This window comes from Bombina bombina, chromosome 11, assembly GCF_027579735.1.
Source record: "Bombina bombina isolate aBomBom1 chromosome 11, aBomBom1.pri, whole genome shotgun sequence".
NCBI classification, from domain to species: Eukaryota; Metazoa; Chordata; class Amphibia; order Anura; family Bombinatoridae; genus Bombina; species Bombina bombina.
Genome location: NC_069509.1, coordinates 73,977,106 through 73,998,376, shown reverse-complemented (window position 1 = coordinate 73,998,376; position 21,271 = coordinate 73,977,106). Strand labels below are relative to the sequence as shown.

The 21,271-nt window shown below is 39.4% G+C and overlaps 1 protein-coding gene across 1 annotated transcript in view; it reads left to right on the top strand.

The window, feature by feature from the left end:
• Window positions 1-13,530, top strand: part of SLC5A10 (solute carrier family 5 member 10) — a 519,796-nt gene extending 506,266 nt beyond the window's left edge. The window contains exon 15 of the mRNA XM_053694330.1: window positions 13,331-13,530. Within this exon, the coding sequence (XP_053550305.1) occupies window positions 13,331-13,524 (194 nt within the window). The 3' untranslated portion in view covers window positions 13,525-13,530. The remainder of the gene's footprint in view (window positions 1-13,330) is intronic.
• Window positions 13,531-21,271: the final 7,741 nt, after the last annotated feature.

The window sequence follows — 21,271 nt, the reverse complement described above, 5'->3', positions numbered from 1 at the left end:
TTTTATCTTACAGCCCCTTGCATGCATTGCGCCTGTCACTGCTGCGGCAGCATTCTGGTTTGAGTCTCTGGAAGAGGCCATTCGCACAGCTCCATTGGATGAAATTATGAACAAGCTTAAAGCACTTAAGCTAGCTAACTCATTTGTTTCTGATGCCGTCGTACATTTAACCAAACTTACGGCTAAGAACTCCGGATTCGCCATCCAAGCGCGCAGAGCGCTGTGGCTTAAATCCTGGTCAGCTGATGTGACTTCTAAATCTAAATTGCTTAATATTCCTTTCAAAGGGCAGACCTTATTCGGGCCCGGCTTGAAAGAAATTATCACTGACATTACGGGAGGTAAGGGCCATGCTCTGCCTCAGGACAGGGCCAAATCAAAGGCCAAACAGTCTAATTTTCGTGCCTTTCGTAACCTCAAGGCAGGAGCAGCATCAACTTCCTCCGCTCCAAAACAGGAAGGAGCTGTTGCTCATTACAGACAGGGCTGGAAAGCTAACCAGTCCTGGAACAAGGGCAAGCAGGCCAGAAAACCTGCTGCTGCCCCTAAGACAGCATGAAGAGAGGGCCCCCTATCCGGAAATGGATCTAGTGGGGGGCAGACTTTCTCTCTTTACCCAGGCTTGGGCAAGAGATGTCCAGGATCCCTGGGCGTTGGAGATCATATCTCAGGGATATCTTCTGGACTTCAAAGCTTCTCCTCCACAAGGGAGATTTCATCTTTCAAGGTTATCAGCAAACCAAATAAAGAAAGAGGCGTTTCTACGCTGTGTACAAGACCTCTTACTAATGGGGGTGATCCACCCAGTTCCGCGGACGGAACACGGGCGAGGATTCTATTCAAATCTATTTGTGGTTCCCAATAAAGAGGGAACCTTCAGACCAATCTTGGACTTAAAGATCCTAAACAAATTCCTAAGAGTTCCATCATTCAAAATGGAAACTATTCGAACCATCCTACCCATGATCCAAGAGGGTCAATACATAACCACAGTGGACTTAAAGGATGCCTACCTTCACATACCGATTCACAAGGATCATTACCGGTACTTAAGATTTGCCTTCCTAGACAGGCATTACCAGTTTGTAGCTCTTCCCTTCGGGTTAGCTACGGCCCCAAGAATCTTTACAAAGGTTCTGGGCTCACTTCTGGCGGTACTCAGACCGCGAGGCATAGCGGTGGCTCCGTACCTAGACGACATTCTGATACAAGCGTCAAGTTTTCAAACTGCCAAGTCTCATACAGAGATAGTTCTGGCATTTCTGAGGTCGCATGGGTGGAAGGTGAACGTGGAAAAGAGTTCTCTATTGCCACTTACAAGGGTTCCCTTCCTAGGGACTCTTATAGATTCTGTAGAGTTGAGAATTTACCTGACGGAGGCCAGGTTATCAAAGCTTTTAAATGCTTGCCGTGCCCTTCATTCCATTCCACACCTGTCAGTAGCTCAGTGCATGGAGGTAATCGGCTTAATGGTAGCGGCAATGGACATAGTACCATTTGCGCGCCTGCATCTCAGACCGCTGCAATTGTGCATGCTAAGTCAGTGGAATGGGGATTACTCAGATTTGTCCCCTCTGCTAAATCTGGATCAAGAGACCAGAGATTCTCTTCTATGGTGGCTTTCTCGGCCCCATCTGTCCAAAGGGATGACCTTTCGCAGGCCAGATTGGACGATTGTAACAACAGACGCCAGCCTTCTAGGTTGGGGCCCAGTCTGGAATTCCCTGAAGGCTCCTCCCAATAAATATTCTGGAGTTAAGAGCAATTTTCAATGCTCTTCTAGCTTGGCCTCAGTTAGCAACTCTGAGGTTCATCAGATTTCAGTCGGACAACATCACGACTGTGGCTTACATCAACCATCAAGGGGGAACCAGGAGTTCCCTAGCGATGTTGGAAGTCTCAAAGATAATTCGCTGGGCAGAGTCTCACTCTTGCCACCTGTCAGCGATCCACATCCCAGGCGTGGAGAACTGGGAGGCAGAATTTCTAAGTCGCCAGATTTTTCATCCGGGGGAGTGGGAACTTCATCCGGAGGTCTTCGCTCAACTGATTCATCGTTGGGGCAAACCAGATCTGGATCTCATGGCGTCTCGCCAGAACGCCAAGCTTCCTTGTTACGGATCCAGGTCCAGGGACCCGGGAGTGGTGCTGATAGATGCTCTGACAGCACATTGGGTCTTCAACATGGCTTATGTGTTTCCACCATTTCCGATGCTTCCTCGCTTGATTGCCAAGATCAAACAGGAGAGAGCATCAGTGATTCTGATAGCGCCTGCGTGGCCACGCAGGAACTAGTATGCAGACCTAGTGGACATGTCGTCCTGTCCACCATGGTCTCTGCCTCTGAGGCAGGACCTTCTAATTCAGGGTCCTTTCAACCATCCAAATCTAATTTCTCTGAGGCTGACTGCATGGAGATTGAACGCTTGATTTTATCAAATCGTGGCTTCTCGGAGTCGGTTATTGATACCTTAATACAGGCTAGGAAACCTGTTACCAGAAGAATTTACCATAAGATATGGCGTAAATATTTACATTGGTGCGAATCCAAGAGTTACTCATGGAGTAAGGTTAGAATTCCTAGGATATTGTCTTTTCTACAAGAGGGTTTAGAAAAGGGCTTATCTGCTAGTTCGTTAAAGGGACAGATTTCTGCTCTGTCTATTCCTCTACACAAACGTCTGGCAGAAGTTCCAGACGTTCAGGCTTTTTGTCAGGCTTTGGCTAGGATTAAGCCTGTGTTTAAGACTGTTGCTCCGCCGTGGAGCTTAAACTTAGTTCTTAACGTTTTGCAAGGTGTTCCATTTGAACCCCTTCATTCCATTGATATCAAGCTGTTATCTTGGAAAGTTCTGTTTTTGATGGCTATTTCCTCGGCTCGAAGAGTCTCTGAGTTATCTGCCTTACATTGTGATTCTCCTTATCTGATTTTTCATTCAGACAAGGTAGTTCTGCGTACTAAACCTGGGTTCTTACCTAAGGTAGTTTCTAACAGGAATATCAATCAAGAAATTGTTGTTCCATCATTGTGTCCTAACCCTTCTTCAAAGAAGGAACGACTTTTGCATAATCTGGACGTAGTCCGTGCCCTGAAATTCTATTTGCAGGCAACTAAAGATTTTTGTCAAACTTCTTCCCTGTTTGTCGTTTACTCTGGACAGAGGAGAGGTCAAAAAGCTTTGGCTACCTCTCTCTCTTTTTAGCTTCATAGCATAATACGTTTAGCCTATGAGACTGCCGGACAGCAGCCTCCTGAAAGGATTACAGCTCATTCTACTAGAGCTGTGGCTTCCACCTGGGCCTTTAAAAATGAGGCCTCTGTTGAACAGATTTGCAAGGCTGCAACTTGGTCTTCTCTTCACACTTTTTAAAAATTTTACAAATTTGACACTTTTGCTTATTCAGAGGCTGTTTTTGGGAGAAAGGTTCTACAGGCAGTGGTTCCTTCCGTTTAAAGTTCCTGCCTCGTCCCTCCCATCATCCGTGTACTTTTAGCTTTGGTATCCCATAAGTAATGGATGACCCGTGGACTGACTACACTTAACAAGAGAAAACATAATTTATGCTTACCTGATAAATTTATTTTTTATCTTGTAGTGTAGTCAGTCCACGGCCCGCCCTGTCTTTTACGGCAGTTCTAAATTTTTAATTAAACTCCAGTCACCACTGCACCCTATGGTTTCTCCTTTCTCGTCTTGTTTCGGTCGAATGACTGGATATGACATGTGAGGGGAGGAGCTATATAGCAGCTCTGCTTGGGTGATCCTCTTGCAACTTCCTGTTGGGGAAGAGATATAATCCCATAAGTAATGGATGACCCGTGGACTGACTACACTACAAGAGAAATAAATTTATCAGGTAAGCATAAATTATGTTTTCGTTCACGTTATGCACATTATGTATACTGTGATGCCTTTCGGCTTATGCAATGCCCCTGCTACCTTTCAGCGGTTGGTCAACGGCAACTTTTGTGACATCCTGGATATCTTTGTGGTAGCCTTCTTTGATGATATACTCATTTTCTCCTCTTCTGAATCACAATACCATAAACATGTTACCACAGTATTATCTTGCTTAAGAAGCAATAATCTATATGCAAAACTTGAAAAATGTATCTTCAACACTACCTCAGTTGAATTCCTAGGCTTCATTTTAACACCTGGAAAGATAAGTATGGACTCCAAAAAAATTGAAGCTATAATCAACTGGCCCATTCCAGATAGTAAGAAGGCCATACAATGCTTTGTTGGTTTTGCAAACTTTTGTAGAAGGTTTATAAGAAACTTTTCTTGTATTATCCAACCTATAACTGCTCTTACCTAAAAGATGGTTAAGTTTCGTTGGACTGACAAAGCTCAATAGGCCTTTGAACAGCTAAAACAATTTTTCACCTCTTCACTTGTCTTAATCATGCCTGAACCACGACAACTCTTTTATTTTGAGGTTGACGCTTCTGAAACTGCTATGGGGGCATTGCTATCACAAAGAGCTGGTGACAGGGATTACCTTCATCCGGTGGCTTTCTTGTCCCGAGTACTCTCCCCTGCGGAAAGAAATTATGACGTTGGGAACAGAGAGCTACTTGCCATAAAGACAGCATTCAAAGAATGGAAACATCTTCTGGAGGGAACTGATCATCCTATCACAGTATATACTGATCCAAAAATCTAGAATATCTACGTACAGCCCGCAGACTAAGAGCCAGACAAGCCCGATGGGCACTTTTTTTTAGTCGATTTCACTTTGTTGTTACGTACCGTCCTGGAACCAGAAACAGTAAAGCAGATGCTCTGTCTCGCATCAGAGAGGCCGAAAAACCTGAGTTTGAACATACTACTATTCTACAGTCTAAACACTTCTTAGCTAATCAAGCCTCTTTATGGGACACAATTCGTCAACAGACAACTAGATCAGAAACTGTCCTAGATTCCTCAGAAACATCTGCACAGTATCCTGAGTATCAGATCCAGAACAACAAAGTGGTAGTACCATCTAGTATCTTTCCAGAAGTACTACATTTCTTCCATGATATACCATTAGGTGGACATGGTAGTATTCACAGGACTCAGGAATTGATTAATCGTCAATTATTGTGGCCCAGTATGCAAAAAGACGTTAAAACCTATGTACAATCATGCCCTATCTGTGCAACAAATAAAGACTCACAACAAGCTCCTGTGGGACTTTTACAACCACTCCCGATACCTATAAGACCCTGGACAAATATAGCCATAGACTTTATTGTTGATTTGCCCACTGCTCAAGGCTATACTTCTATCATGGTAGTGATTGACCGCCCGGTTTTCTAAAATGGCCCCTTTTGTTGCTACCAAAGGGGTACCTGATGCTAATCAAACAGCTACCATTTTCCTTCAGGAGATTTTTCATTTACATGACTTACCCGAGACTATTGTCTCTGATAGAGTTTCCCAGTTTACCTCTATAAGTTTTGGTTTGCCTTTTTCAAGGGGCTGCATAATCAACGAGCATTATCCACTGCCTTTCATCCCCAAATAGATGGTCAAATGGAGCACACTAACCAGACACTTGAACAATACCTACGTTGTTATACCACCACTTTGCAAGATGACTGGGTTCAATACCTTGCTCTAGCTGAATTCATTTATAATAATCAAATTCATAGATCTACATCCATGTCTCCTTTTGTATGTATCTATGACTATCATCCAACTATGCTACCTAGTTGACCTCTCCAAATATCGGTTCTAGCCGCAGATCAACGTCTACTTGACATTCAAAATACGTTTGCACTTGTAAAGAAAAAGTTACTGCAGGCTCAGCAACAATTCAAACAGTATGCTGATAGGAAAAGACGTCCTACCCCAGATTATCAGGTAGGGGATAAAGTATATTTATCTACTTCTCACCTTTGGCTTGCTCTACCCTCTAAGAAATTGGGTCCTCGTTTTATTGGACCTTTCACCATTGAGAAAATTATTTCACCAGTAGCAATACGTCTTCAATTACCTTCATCTTCTCATATTCATCCAGTATTTCATGTTTCTCTTCTTAAACCTGTAATACCAGATCCATTTTTATCTCATACATTGTCTACACCAGGACCTGTCATAGTGGATGGATCAGAAGAATATGAAGTCGAAGAATCCATAGAGGAAAACTGCAGTACTTCATCCAATGGAAAGCATATGAGAGAAGTTGGGTACCAGCAACTGAAGTCCATGCTCCTGCACGCAACCCGGGATTTCAAGAAGAAACATCCTAACCATCCTACTCACCGTCGTCCCCGGAGGTCACACCTAAGAAGGGGGCACTGTCAGGATCCCTGACTTACTTGGCTGCCGTCGTGGCTAATGCTGGGTCTCTAGCAGCTGCTGCGGTGAAGACTTGGGTATGCTATACTACTGCTGAGACCAAAGACCTCTGCTGACATACTTGGGTATGCTATACTACTGCTGAGACCAAAGACCTCTGCTGACATACTTGAGTATGCTATACTACTGCTGAGACCCCTGTTGTATGCTTTTACTACTGCTGAGACCAAAGACCCCTGTTGTAATACTAATGTATGCTTCTACTACTGATGAGACCAAAGACCTCTGCTGACATACTTAGGTAAGCTTATACTGCCGCTGGGACCAAAGACCCCTTTTGTAATACTGATATATGCTTCTACTACTGCTGAGACCAAAGACCCCTGTTGTAGTACTGATATATGCTTCTACTACTGCTGGGACCAAAGACCCCTGTTGTAATACTGATATATGCTTCTACTACTGCTGAGACCAAAGACCCCTGTTGTAATACTAATGTATGCTTCTACTACTGATGAGATGTAGAAAAAAGAGTAAGCCCAGCACTCACCTACCAGACAACTGGTGCACGCACCCCTGTTGTAGTACTGATGTATGCTTCTACTACTGCTGAGACCAAAGACCCCTGTTGTAATACTGATATATGCTTCTACTACTGCTGAGACCAAAGACCCCTGTTGTAATACTGATATATGCTTCTACTACTGCTGAGACCAAAGACCCCTGTTGTAATACTAATGTATGCTTCTACTACTGCTGAGACCAAAGACCCCTGTTGTAATACTGATATATGCTTCTACTACTGCTGAGACCAAAGACCCCTGTTGTAATACTAATGTATGCTTCTACTACTGATGAGATGTAGAAAAAAGAGTAAGCCCAGCACTCACCTACCAGACAACTGGTGCACGCTATGGGGGTTCCTGCACTAACCCTAATAAAGCATTGTAAAAGAGAGTTGAAGCAGCACCAAATTGGAGTATTCTTAAATCCTTTTATTCATCAGAGACATAAAAACAAACTACTACTGATTAGACCAAAGACCTCTGCTGACATACTTAGGTATGCTTATACTGCCGCTGGGACCAAAGACCCCTGTTGTAATACTGATATATGCTTCTACTACTGCTGGGACCAAAGACCCCTGTTGTAATACTGATATATGCTTCTACTACTGCTGAGACCAAAGACCCCTGTTGTAATACTGATATATGCTTCTACTACTGCTGAGACCAAAGACCCCTGTTGTAATACTGATATATGCTTCTACTACTGCTGAGACCAAAGACCTCTGCTGACATACTTGGGTATGCTTATACTATATATATATATATATATATATATATATACACACACACACAGTAAATAAATAAATAAATAAATATATATATATATATATATATACACACACAGTAAATATATATATATATATATATATATATATATACACACAGTAAATATATATATATATATACATATATACACACACACACAGTAAATATATATATATACATACACACACAGTAAATAAATAAATATATATATATATATATACACACACACACACACACACACAGTAAAAAATAAATATATATAAATAAATATATATATATATAAATATAATGTTACTATCCACAACTCTGATTAAACTTTTGCAGGCCTCCTTAAAGGCACGGCACCCCTTACCTAGCAGACACAGCACTACTTAAAGGGACACGGAACCCAACATTGGCCTCGCTTCCATTGAGTCGTAATTCAGTTTGCGTGCACTCGCAAACCGTTAAATATGCTGTCGAAAGCAATAGCGTTTAACGACTGTTTCCAATGGCGCGTTATACCTCAATATCGGCTGCCGGACTTCGGCTGCCGAAAAGATTTTCGCGTCCCATAGAAAGTAATAGAAGCCGTTAATCGATAAATTATACCAGGTTTCCATTGAAAGCGCTAACCGTTAATACATTGTCGGAGGCTGTCGATACATTGAGATATATTACCCCCAGCTCAACTAGGTGTAAAAGAGGAAAATTGTGCTTTTTGAGACCTATTTTCTATTGAAATTATAAAACTTGCAAATAATGCAAGTGTTTTAATGTAGAAATAAATTGTTATAAGTAATATTTATTGTTGTCTCATGTATAGAAATAGTTGAACTTATATTCTAATAGAAATATCAGTATATATTTAAATATAATAATATATGCAAGAACATATCTACAGAATGCAAACTAGACCTATGCCTAGGGCAGCAAGAAATATTACTTATATTTATGAAGTGTTAAATATAATTATATTAGAAAATAGTATTTGATTATTAAAAATATGGATAAGTGTTTTTTTTATTTTTCTTGAGAGGCGATCACAGGTAAGAAGCACGGACGTTAAACGTAAATTCTATAGCGTAAGGTCGGGTTACCTTAGCAACTAATTGATTTTCAAGAAATCCGACGTCAGATGGAAGCGTTAACACAACGTTAACTTACAGCTACACGAAAAGAGCGACTGCGCGCAACACGCTAATCTTTTCAATGGAAACCTGGTACTAAAATGCAGCCGTAAATTACTTTTAGCTGTCGGCCGCTTCGGTAGCTTACGGCTCCATTTTTAACGACTCAATGGAAGCGAGGCCATTGTCTTTCATTATTCAGATAGAGGCCTCTAGTTATCAAGCCGTCAACCGCAAATACGCTGGAATTCCGCAGCGTATTTGTGGCGAGCCTGATTCGCCTTAGTTATCAAACCCTACAGACCGGCAAAAGTAGAATATAGTGACGTAACATACGATCCGCTGGACTCAGTCCGACACAGATCGATGCTTACGTCACTACAGATGTTCCGAACGCAAGTTCGGCACTATCTGACTACTTTTGGAAGTTATCAAATTCCTACCAGGTACGCTCGGCCCTTTTCCGGCCCAGCCTATCTGGTTTTCAATCCTCCGCCCTAGAGGCGGCGGATGCCATAGGAATCAATGTGAGTCTGAAAGCAGCGAAAGCTCATGTTCGCTGCTGCCCGATATCCCATTGATTTCTATGGGAAATGTCTACACCTAACACCCTAACATGCACCCGAGTCTAAACACCCCTAATCTGCCCCCCTAAACCGCCGCCACCTACATTATACTTATTAACCCCTAAACCACTGCTCCCGGACCCCGTCCCAACTTAATTAAGTGTTTAACCCCTAAACCGCCGCTCCCGGACCCCGCTACCACCTACATTATACATATTAACCCCTAATCTGCCGCCCCTACACCACCGCCTCCTACATTATACCTATTAATCCCTAAACCGCCGCTCCCGGACCCCGCCGCAACTAAATAAAGTGTTTAACCCCTAAACCTAAGTCTAACCCTAACACCCCCCTAACTTAAATATAATTTAAATTAATCTAAATAAATATTCCTATCATTAAATAAATTATACCTATTTAAAACTAAATACTTACCTGTAAAATAAACCCTAAGATAGCTACAATATAACTAATAGTTACATTGTAGCTATTTTAGGATTTATTTTTATTTCACAGGCAACTTTGTATTTATTTTAACTAGGTAGAATAGTTATTAAATAGTTATTAACTATTTAATAACTACCTAATTAAAATAAATACATATTTACCTGTAAAATAAAACCTAACCTAAGTTACAATTACACCTAACACTACACTATAATTAAATTAATTACCTAAATTAAAATAAATTAATTACAATTAAATAAAATTAACTAAAGTACAAAAAAACAACAACACTAAATTACAGAAAATAATAAAATAATTACAAGTTTTTTAAACTAATTACACCTAATCTAATCCCCCTAATAAAATAAAAAAGCCCCCAAAAATAATAAAAAGCCCTACCCTATACTAAATTACAAATAGCACTTAAAAGGGCTTTTTGCGGGGCATTGTCCCAAAGTAATCAGCTCTTTTACCTGTAAAAAAAAGTACAATACCCCCCAACATTAAAACCCACCACCCACACACCCAACCCTACTCTAAAACCCAGCCAATCCCCCCTTAAAAAACCTAACACTAACCCTACCTTGAGACGTCTTCACCTAACCGGGCCGAAGTCCTCAACGAAGCCGGGAGAAGTCTTCATCCAACCGGGCAGAAGTGGTCCTCCAGACGGGCAGAAGTCTTCATCCAGACGGCATCTTCTATCTTCATCCATCCGGAGCGGAGCGGATCCATCTTCAAGACATTCGACGCAGAGCATCCTTCCAGGCCGACGACTATCCGACAAATGAATATTCCTTTAAATGATGTCATCCAAGATGGCGTCCCTTGAATTCCGATTGGCTGATAGAATTCTATCAGCCAATCGGAATTAAGGTAGGAAAATCCTATTGGCTGATACAATCAGCCAATAGGATTGAGCTCGCATTCTATTGGCTGTTCCAATTAGCCAATAGAATGTGAGCTCAATTCTATTGGCTGATTGGATCAGCCAATAGGATTGAACTTCAATCCTATTGGCTGATTGCATCAGCCAATAGGATTTTTCCTACCTTAATTCCGATTGGCTGATAGAATTCTATCAGCCAATCGGAATTCAAGGGATGCCATCTTGGATGACGTCATTTAAAGGAATATTCATTCGTCGGGTAGTCGTCGGCCTGTAAGGATGCTGCCCGTCGGATGTCTTCAAGATGGACCCGCTCCGCTCCGGATGGATGAAGATAGAAGATGCCGTCTGGATGAAGACTTCTGCCGTCTGGAGGACCACTTCTGGCCGGTTGGATGAAGACTTCTCCCGGCTTCGTTGAGGACTTCGGTCCGGTTGGGTGAAGACATCTCAAGGTAAGGTGATCTTTAGGGGGTTAGTGTTAGGTTTTTTTAAGGGGGGATTGGGTGGGTTTTAGACTAGGGTTGGGTGTGTGGGTGGTGGGTTTTAATGTTGGGGGGGTATTGTACTTTTTTTTACAGATAAAAGAGCTGATTACTTAGGGGCAATGCCCCGCAAAAAGCCCTTTTAAGGGCTATTTGTAATTTAGTATAGGGTAGGGCTTTTTATTATTTTGTTGGGCTTTTTTATTTTATTAGGGGGATTAGATTAGGTGTAATTAGTTTAAAAAACTTTTAATTATTTTATTATTTTCTGTAATTTAGTGTTTGTTTGTTTGTTTTTTGTACTTTGGTTAATTTTATTTAATTGTAATTAATTTATTTTAATTTAGGTAATTAATTTAATTGTAGTGTAGTGTTAGGTGTAATTGTAACTTAGGTTAGGTTTTATTTTACAGGTAAAGTTGTATTTATTTTAGCTAGGTAGTTATTAAATAGTTAATAACTATTTAATAACTATTCTACCTAGTTAAAATAAATACAAAGTTGCCTGTAAAATAAAAATACAGCAGCCTCTTTGCAAGAATGTTATCCATTTGCCAGAGCACTATTTCCCGCTCCAGACACATACCTAGATATCTCTTCAACAAAGAATTCCATGGGAACTAAGCAAATTTGATAATAAAAATAGAATGGAAACTTTTTAAAAATGGTTTACTCTGTCTGAATCACAAAAGAAAATTTTGGGGTTTCATATCCCTTTAATACAAAAACTTGGTACACACTATAACTGCAAAAACCTCAGATATTACACAACCATTCTGGATATTGCCGGATTGTTAGGGGATGGAAGATCTGCCCACTGTCCCTACTGTAGTTACCTCCATCGGGGCAAAAGACCTGGTTTCCAGGGACTGCCCCAGCTCATACATTGTTTGCTGAGTCTTTCTATTTTTTCACTCCAAATATTAAGCTCTAGAACCACCACTGCCTGACACTCCTGGCAACTACATGCAATTTATCTCACAGCTCCCCCATCAGTAATCCCCCATTAAATCCACCCCCTTTCTTGACCACCTCTCTTACATAATACCTCTCGCCATTGCTATTAAACTCCGACACAAACCCCGGAAGTTAAAGGGACATAAAACGCAGAATATTTCTTTCATGATAAAGACACAACATGGGATTTTAAACCTCTTGCCAATTTACTTGTATTGTCTAATTTACTTTTGTTCTTTTGGAATCATGTGTTGAATAGTATAGTTAGGAAGTCTCAGAGCTAGCTGCTGATTGGTGGCTGCGCATATATGCCTCTTATCATTGGCTCTCCAGATGTGTTCAGCTAGCTCCCAGCAGTGCATTGCGGCTCCCTTAACAAAGATCACCAAGAGGATGAAGAAAATGTGAAAATAGAAGTAAACTGGAAAGTTGTTTAAAATGGTTTGCGCTATCTGAATCATGAAAGAAAACAATTTGGTTTCATTGGTTAAATAAATAAATAAAAAAATCAAATATAAAAAAATAAAAAAACAAACAAAAAACTCCTTAACCCCTTTATGACCACGACGTAACCTGTACGTCGCTGGTCATTAAGGGATTGTTTGGGTATAACAAGGCTATTAGACCCTCCCTCCTGCAGAGTTTGTAAAATAGCGGGGCGAGATTGTGCTATAGGGGGGCGAGACTGTGCTATAGCGGGGCGAGACTGTGCTATAGCGGGGCAAGACTGTGCTATAGCGGGGCAAGACTGTGCTATAGCGGGGCGAGACTGTGCTATAGGGGGGCGAGATTGTGCTATAGCGGGGTGAGACTGTGCTATAGCGGGGCAAGACTGTGCTATAGCGGGGCGAGATTGTGCTATAGGGGGGCGAGACTATGCTATAGCGGGGCGAGACTGTGCTATAGCGGGGCAAGACTGTGCTATTGAAGAAGACAACCCCATAGAAAGACCAGTGACTTAGAGGGTAAGTTGCTGGTCATTAAGGGGTTAATCTTAACATTAAAAAATTCTTTTTTGTCATCAGCTTCTTCTGACCAGTAGCAACAGGTCTTCTCCTTTCTGATACTCACTGTATTATGAATCTCTTAAGAGGTTCCCGCCTCTGTTTATAGAAAATTTAGCAATGCTGATTGATTACGGATGGATGAAAGTTTTGGGTGACAACCAAATGAAATTATTTGTAACTTTGCAGCTAATTAGGCTTCTTTGCTTTTTCTAAAATGTATCCTAATTTTTTTTTTCTTAACAGATCCAGCCCAAAATGGCACTCGCAGCCGATCCTGGAGTAATGCGTTCTGCAGTCAAACTGAAGCAGCAGTGAATCCTCCCAAGCCTCGGAATCCGAGGAGCATACGTGAGGATCCCTTTTGGGCACGAGTGTGCTGCGTCAATGCAATTATTTTAATTTGTGTCAACATTTTCTGCTATGCTTACTTTGCCTAAAGACTAGATGAGTGACCATTAAAACGAAGACGTTTGGATGCAGACACGGACTTTGTGAATCATTTAGTCTGCTCATTTTCTTTCAAACCTCAGACCTTATACAACTCATCACTGAGAAATTTTTGGATGACCTTTTTGTATTTGTCTCAACCAATTGTTCTAAAAAGTATTTCTATATATTCAGTACTCTTTGTATTTCTTCACATCATTCCTGTACCCCCCATTAGACCAAGATTCATTCTTTGTAATATATTGCCTCTTATACTTTGCTAGATTTAGTAATGTATTCTGAATTTCCAAACATACTTCATTTCTTTTTTGTTCCAGGAAATTTATACATTTTTATGTAGACTGTTCACTGTTTTAGTGGATCTGTTTTGTGTTTTAGGCTTTTATGAAGAACCAAGTTCATAGCTAAGATGATCTCTTACACAGATAGTTCTTTGATGCTGTTAAGGTAAAATAATAGAGATGGAATGGATCTTAAAGGGACAGTGAAGTCAAAATTAAATTTTCATGATTCAGATAGAGCATGCAATTTTAAACAGCTTTCTAATTTATTTCCAATTTGTTTTCTTCTCTTGGTATCTTTTATTGAGTAAAACTAGGTAGGCTAAAAGAGCTTAGGAGTGTGCACGTGTCATTAGTACCCTATGGCCGCAGTGTTTTGCAACATTATTTGTTACTTTGTTATACAATGTTGCAAAACACTGCTGCCATAGAGTACTAAAGATGTGTACACTTTTGAGCTCTTATGAGCCTACCTAGTTTTACTCTTCAATAAAAGATACCAAGAGAATGAAGCAAATTTGATAACAGAAGTAAATTGGAAAGTTGTTTAAAATGACATGCTCTATCATTAATCATGAAAGTTTAATTTTGACTTTAATGTCCCTTTAAAAGAAAAAAAATAATTACCAATAAAGGGCTAGATTTCAAGTAGAGCGCTAACTGCATAGTGCAAGTGATTGTAGCTTTTTTGGCTTTTTGTGTACAACGGAAATAGTGCGCGTATTACGAGTTAAAAGTAAAAGCGTTCGCTCAAGCTTTTATTTGCAATTTACGCTTGTCGGGTTAGTGCGAGTTAAGATCTTGGGGCCGATTGTATCATGGCCCGAATGGCGCCAAATACCCCTGTTTCCGCGCGAGCCTTTAGGCTCGTCGGAAACAGGAGTTAAGAAGCAGCGATCTTAAGACATATGCACCCTGGCAGATGCAAAGCTGTTGACAAGGAGTGCAATTCCTAGTTGGACATTATATATATATATATATATATATATATATATAAACATTTATTTAAGAATAAATAGAATATATTCTTTTATGTAAAGAACATTGGCATATGAAATATTCAAATTTCATCTCGGGTTTAGCGCTGTTGCATAAACTTGATCCGGTTAGCGAGCACGTATGGGTGTTAATTTTTTTTCCAGTTTGTATGCTCTATTGAAGTCTGATGGGAGAATACTTCAATGCGGTAGTGATATTCTAAGTTCAACTCTTTGCGTGCATCAGGTTTTCACTCTCACACAAAATTTTTACTTTCAACTTGTAATACGCAACGCGCGCAAAAGGTTTACTTCTAGTGAAGTTAACATATGAACGCTCGTAATCTAGCCCAAAATGTCTAATTATGCACATATGGAAAAAAAACTTTGCAATGTACTTATTTATTCTGCCTGCTTTTCCTGTAATCTAAATGTGAAAATGGTAGTTTTTCATTCAAAATAGGCTGGAGTTCATTCTGTAGAATTCAGAAACCCTGCTGATCCTTTAATGATTAATCAGTGCAGGACCTAATTTATATCTGTCCGCAAATGACCACTTAAAGGATATAAGATAAGGGATGTGGCTAAACAAAATGACAAAATAAGTCGTTTTAAAACATTTATTTTGCATAGAGGTAATTTGCAATGCAGTGAATAAGTTCTAATACATAATAATAATAAAAATCATCCTTTTACATGCCTTGTATCAGTAATTAGTTTGGGAGGTCTGGTCCTCGCCTTTCTTCTCCCATCATCTCACATTACTTGTCTAGATTCAATAAACACACAGAAACTGTCACTCTAGCTATTGATGTCACTTAGGGGACGATTTATCAAGCTCCACTGCTCCATAACTTCTCTGCCTGCTTTGAGGCCGCGGACAGAAATCAAGCCGATCGAATACGATCGGGCTGATTGACACCCCCTGCTATCGATGTGTAGCGGACATGATACTCTACTTCGTATCATGTCCGCTCGCACTATGTTAAATATAAGCCTTACGCTTTGTTCCACAATGTCACTGGTAAATGCAAGATGATAGACAGCTGAGGTGCAGGTAAGGGTGTCTCCATCTATGCACTCATAACATCCATAAAACATCTCCACACTCCCACTATGTAAAATTTGGTAATGACAACAAAAAAATCCAAATTGTAATGGCAAAGATAACATAAAAACATGGCACCGAGGGTCCAGCGTTTTATGCTTTAGGCTCTGAGTTCCCTTAGAATGATTTTTATTGCTCAAATATATAATTAATATTTTTATATTATTTTCGGAAATGACACACAGGTTAAGTCTTGCTTGGGAACCAGAAGTTTTGCAGCTTTCAAGCTGAACACAGACAAAAATGTACGGGTCGTTCAACTGCCGCTGCCAATTGGAGGTCTTAGATGTCTCAATTGAAACCAGGCCCACACCTCTAGGGGACCCATCTGGGCCCTGCAATCATTAGTGGCGCCACTCTACCTGCATCATGTCTTGCCCCTGTGAGTGCCCTCCTGCAAACCTGTGAACAGTTTAAAGAAAGGGTATGGATTTGCCTTTACAATATGGTGGTAGGATTTCCAATATGGCCGCCACAGTGCTGCTGTACAGAAATGCACAGGACTGCTGTGTATATCCTCTGGAACAGTCTAACTAATGGTGTGTGGGGGGGGGGGGGCATAACTCACATTCATAAAAAAGCAGCTCCTCTTTTTCCTATGTGGCTGTAGGTTCACCTTTTACTAATTGTGAACAGCCAAAAAGCGAACTGTTTAAATGGGGACCCCTGCAACAGTCTTTGCCCTGGAGTCCAGGAAAGTCCAGTTACCCCTTAGGGGGAGTATGGTGCCACCTGTGTTTTGTATGGATTGTATAGGTACCTGGATGGAGAAACCACAGCTGTTTATCATCTGGCAGCTGCTGGTGCCATTGTGGAAGCCCTACAGTAAAGTAAAAACGGTACTGAAAAACGGTAGTGAAAAGTCTGACACATTTATTAGGTCTCTCAGGGGATGGAAACATAGGACAGTTTTATCTCTATCTCGCTAATGACAATTCTTTATGTTAAGAAGAAGAGACAGACATTGTACAATTAAATGCAAAACAAAATGTGAGTTTTATTCAATTACCATCTGTGTTATGTATACTTTTTTGCATTTAAAAATAAATCTTTAAAAACAATATTTTTTCATTTTCTATAGTCTGCTATGTGTAATAGATCTTAGATAAGGTGACCCGATTTCCCAGACTCCATTTCAGGACAACTCAGACCCAATTTACGTCTCATTAATGTTGAGGAGGTGTTAAAAAAACAATTGCCTAGATCACGAGTTTGGCGTTAGCCTTAAAAAGTGGCGTTGAGAGGTCCCAACGCTGTTTTTTAACGCCCGCTGGTATTACGAGTCTGACAGGTACAGGTGTACCACTCACTTTTCTTCCATGACTCGAGGCTATCGCAAATCCCCTTACTTCAATTGCGTATCCTATCTTTTTTTTTTTTTTAACGCCGGTATTACGAGTCTTGGAAGAAGTGAGCGGTAGACCCTCTCCTGTCCAGACTCCTACCGCATTTTAAAGTCAGTAGTTAAGAGTTTTATGGGCTAACGCCGGAACATAAAGCTAAACTTAAGTGCTACAAAGTAAACTAACACCCATAAACTACCTATTAACCCCTAAACCGAGGCCCCCCCACATCGCAAACATTAAAATAAAATTTTTTAACCCCTAATCTGCCGACTGGACATCGCCGCCACCTACATTATACCTATGAACCCCTAATCTGCTGCCCCTAACATCACCGACACCTACATTATATTTATTAACCCCTAATCTGCCGCCCCCAACGTCGCCGCCACCTACCTACAATTATTAACCCCTAATCTGTCGACCGGACATCGCCACCACTTTAATAAATTTATTAACCCCTAAACCGCCGCACTCCCGCCTCGCAAACACTAGTTAAATTTTATTAACCCCTAATCTGCCCCCCCAACGACACCTACCTACATTAATTAACCCCTAATCTTCCAACCCCAACGTCGCCGCTACTATAATAAATTTATTAACCCCTAAACCTAAGTCTAACCCTAACCCTTCCTAATTTAAATATAATTTAAATTATACAAAATTAATTTAACATAATTAAATAAATTAATCCTATTTAAAACTAAATACTTACCGATAAAATAAACCCTAAGCTAGCTACAAAATAACTAATAGTTATATTGTAGCTAGCTTAGGATTTATATTTATTTTACAGGCAACTTTGTATTTATTTTAACTAGGTACAATAGTTATTAAATAGTTATTAACGATTTAATAACTACCTAGCTAAAATAAAGACAAAATTACCTGTAAAATAAAACCTAACCTAAGTTTCAATTACACCTAACACTACACTATAATTAAATTAATTACCTAAACTAACTACAATTAATTACAATTAAATTAAATAAAATAAATTACGGAAAAAAACAAACACTAAATTACAGAAAATAAAAAAAGAATTAAAAGAATGTTAAACTAATTACACCTATTCTAATCCCCCTAATAAAATAAAAAAGCCCCCCCAAAAAAAACCCCAAAATTTCCCTACCCTATACTAAATTACAAATAGCCCTTAAAAGGGCCTTTTGCAGGGCAATTCTTGTAATTCTTTTTTTATTTTCTGTAATTTAGTGTTTTTTTCCCCCCGTAATTTAGTTTATTTAATTGTAATTAATTGTAGTTAGTTTAGGTAATTAGTTTAATTATAGTGTAGTGTTAGATGTAATTGTAACTTAGGTTAGGGTTTATTTTACAGGTAATTTTGTACTTATTTTAGCTAGGTAGTTATTACATAGTTAATAACTATTTAATAACTATTGTACCTAGTTAAAATAAATACAAAGTTGCCTGTAAAATAAATATAAATCCTAAGCTAGCTACAATGTAACTATTAGTTATACTGTAGGTAGCTTATGGTTTATTTTATCGGCAAGTATTTAGTTTTAAATAGGATTAATTTATTTAATTATGTTAAATTAATTTCGTATAATTTAAATTATATTTAAATTAGGGGGGGTTAGGGTTACACTTAGGTTTAAGGGTTAATAAATGTATTATAGTAGTGGTGACGTTGGGGTCAGAAGATTAGGGGTTAATGTAGGTAGGTGTCGGCGACGTTGGGGGGGCAGATTAGGGGTTAATAAATATAATGTAGGGTTCGACGATGTTAGGGGCAGCAGATTGGGGGTTCATTAGTATAATGTAGGTTGCCGGAGCGGCAGATTAGGGGTTAATAGTATAATGCAATGCTGGTATCGAGGTGAGATGTGGAGCTAAATTTTGCTCAACGTTCACTTTTCTGAGGCTAGCGCCGGCTTAAAGAAAACTTGTAATACCATTGTTGGCTTAAGGGAGCGGTAAGAAAAAAAGGAGCATTAGCCCCGCAAGCCTTACCGACAAAAACTCGTGATCTAGCCGAATGAAAGCCAATAGTAAAAACGTTTGCTAAAATCATAAAACTGTGCTCCAGCCCCAAGCACATATCACCTGTCTCTGTATGCCACCACGTGCTGTTACTGTACCTACATGTTTGATTTAAAGGGACATTCCAGCCAAAATTAGAATCCACATGGATGCATTTCAGTTTTGAATAGAAGTATTTTTATATTATACATGTATTAGCAAAAATGCTTCTAATAAAAGCTATAGCTGTTTCCAAAGTGTATTTAAGTATGCACCGTGCACCAGCATTTTAAACCCAGCACTTGCTCAGAGAGCCTAAGGTGCTTATACCATCTGGTAATGATTTAATTTGTTAATTGCTGACATGATACAAGCCCCACTGACACTCTGAGCAACTGGAGTAAGAAAAATGCTGGTGCACTGAGAATATCTAGCTATGCCTCACATGCACGTGCAGAGAAAAATGATAACACTACAGTAACAGTAATAATTTTTGCTATAAACATTTTGCCTCTACATATAAATATATTGTAAATATGTTTTTATTTAAAGATGTAATTCATCTATGTGCATTGAAATTTTAACCAGAATGACAATGAATGTTAAAGTATACTGAGATATTATCACATATACTTAGTTTATTTGTTTTACTTATGTTTATGGTTTTGCACATAGATATACATCATTTTCAAGTCATGCAGAGCAAGAAGTATGGCAGACATGTAGGATGCAGTCAGAATGACATAAAAGGATACAGTCAGCTAACATTGTGGAAAGTAAACTTGATTTTTGTCATTTACACACTGGGATAAAGGCTGGAAATCCATTTGGACATATTCAAGATAATCCAGGACCTTTAAATAATTAGGGACAGACTGACCAAATTCAGGACTCTCCCTAACAACAACAACAAATAATTGGGACACAATACCTAAATTCAGGACTGTCCATAATAAATAGGGACACCTGGTCACCTTAGCCTTAAAGTGTTGTTGAGTGGAATGAACAAGATATTTCTAGGTAATGTTTGAAGTTTTCTTGAAGCTCTGAGTAAATGGCATACATGTGTTACTAAGAACTTGCTGATCTCTCCTGCAAATGCTGTTCTTGTGAGGTCATCTCAGAAAAATAAGACAGGAGACCCTATTTATCAAACTCTGGAATTACAAGGTTCCCATCCAGCAAACTTGTCCTCTCAGCATTGTGGTGAGTGGGCAGAATCTGCTGTCTGCAGTTATCATTGGGCAAATTGCTGCTTATGCAACCATGCCCCCTGTTCTTGCACAACCATTTTCTACGAGAGCAGAGCTTGTCAATCATCTTGTTCAATCCTGGACAGGATGATTCACCTCAAGAGGTTAAGGGGACAGGAAACCCACATTTTTTCTTTCATGATTTAGAAAGAACATGCCATTTTAAACAACTTTCCAATTTGCTTCTATTATCTCATTTGTTTCATTCTCTTGATATCCTTTGTGGAAAAGCATGTCTAAATAGTTTCAGTAGCTGCTGATTACTGGCTGCACATACTGTAGATGTCATGTGTGATTGGCTCACCCATATGCATTGCTATTTCTTTAACAAAGAATATCTAAAGAATGAAACAAATTAAATAACAGAAGTAAATTGGAATGTTGTTTAAAATTGTATTCTCTATCTGAATCTTGAAAGACAAATTTTGAGTTTCATGTCCCTTTAAGTAGTAGCATTCTCAGTTCACTAATGGAGCTCTGTATTTCTGAAGTACAAAATTAGAAACAAATAGATATTAAACTGCAATAAAAACAGTGAAGTTCCTCGTAATGTATTGCTTGATAATTATTGTGATGTTAATGGCTGCAGAAGAGATGATTTCAATTCTTTATTTTCATAACTGGTTTGGTGAAAAATGGATCTGTACTTAAAGGGACATAAAACCCCACATTCTCTCTCATAATGCCAACAGAGCATACAATCTTAAATGACTTTCCAAATGACTTTTATTATTTCATTTGCTTTGTTTTTTTATATCATTTGTTGAAAAGCATCCCTTGGTAGGCTCA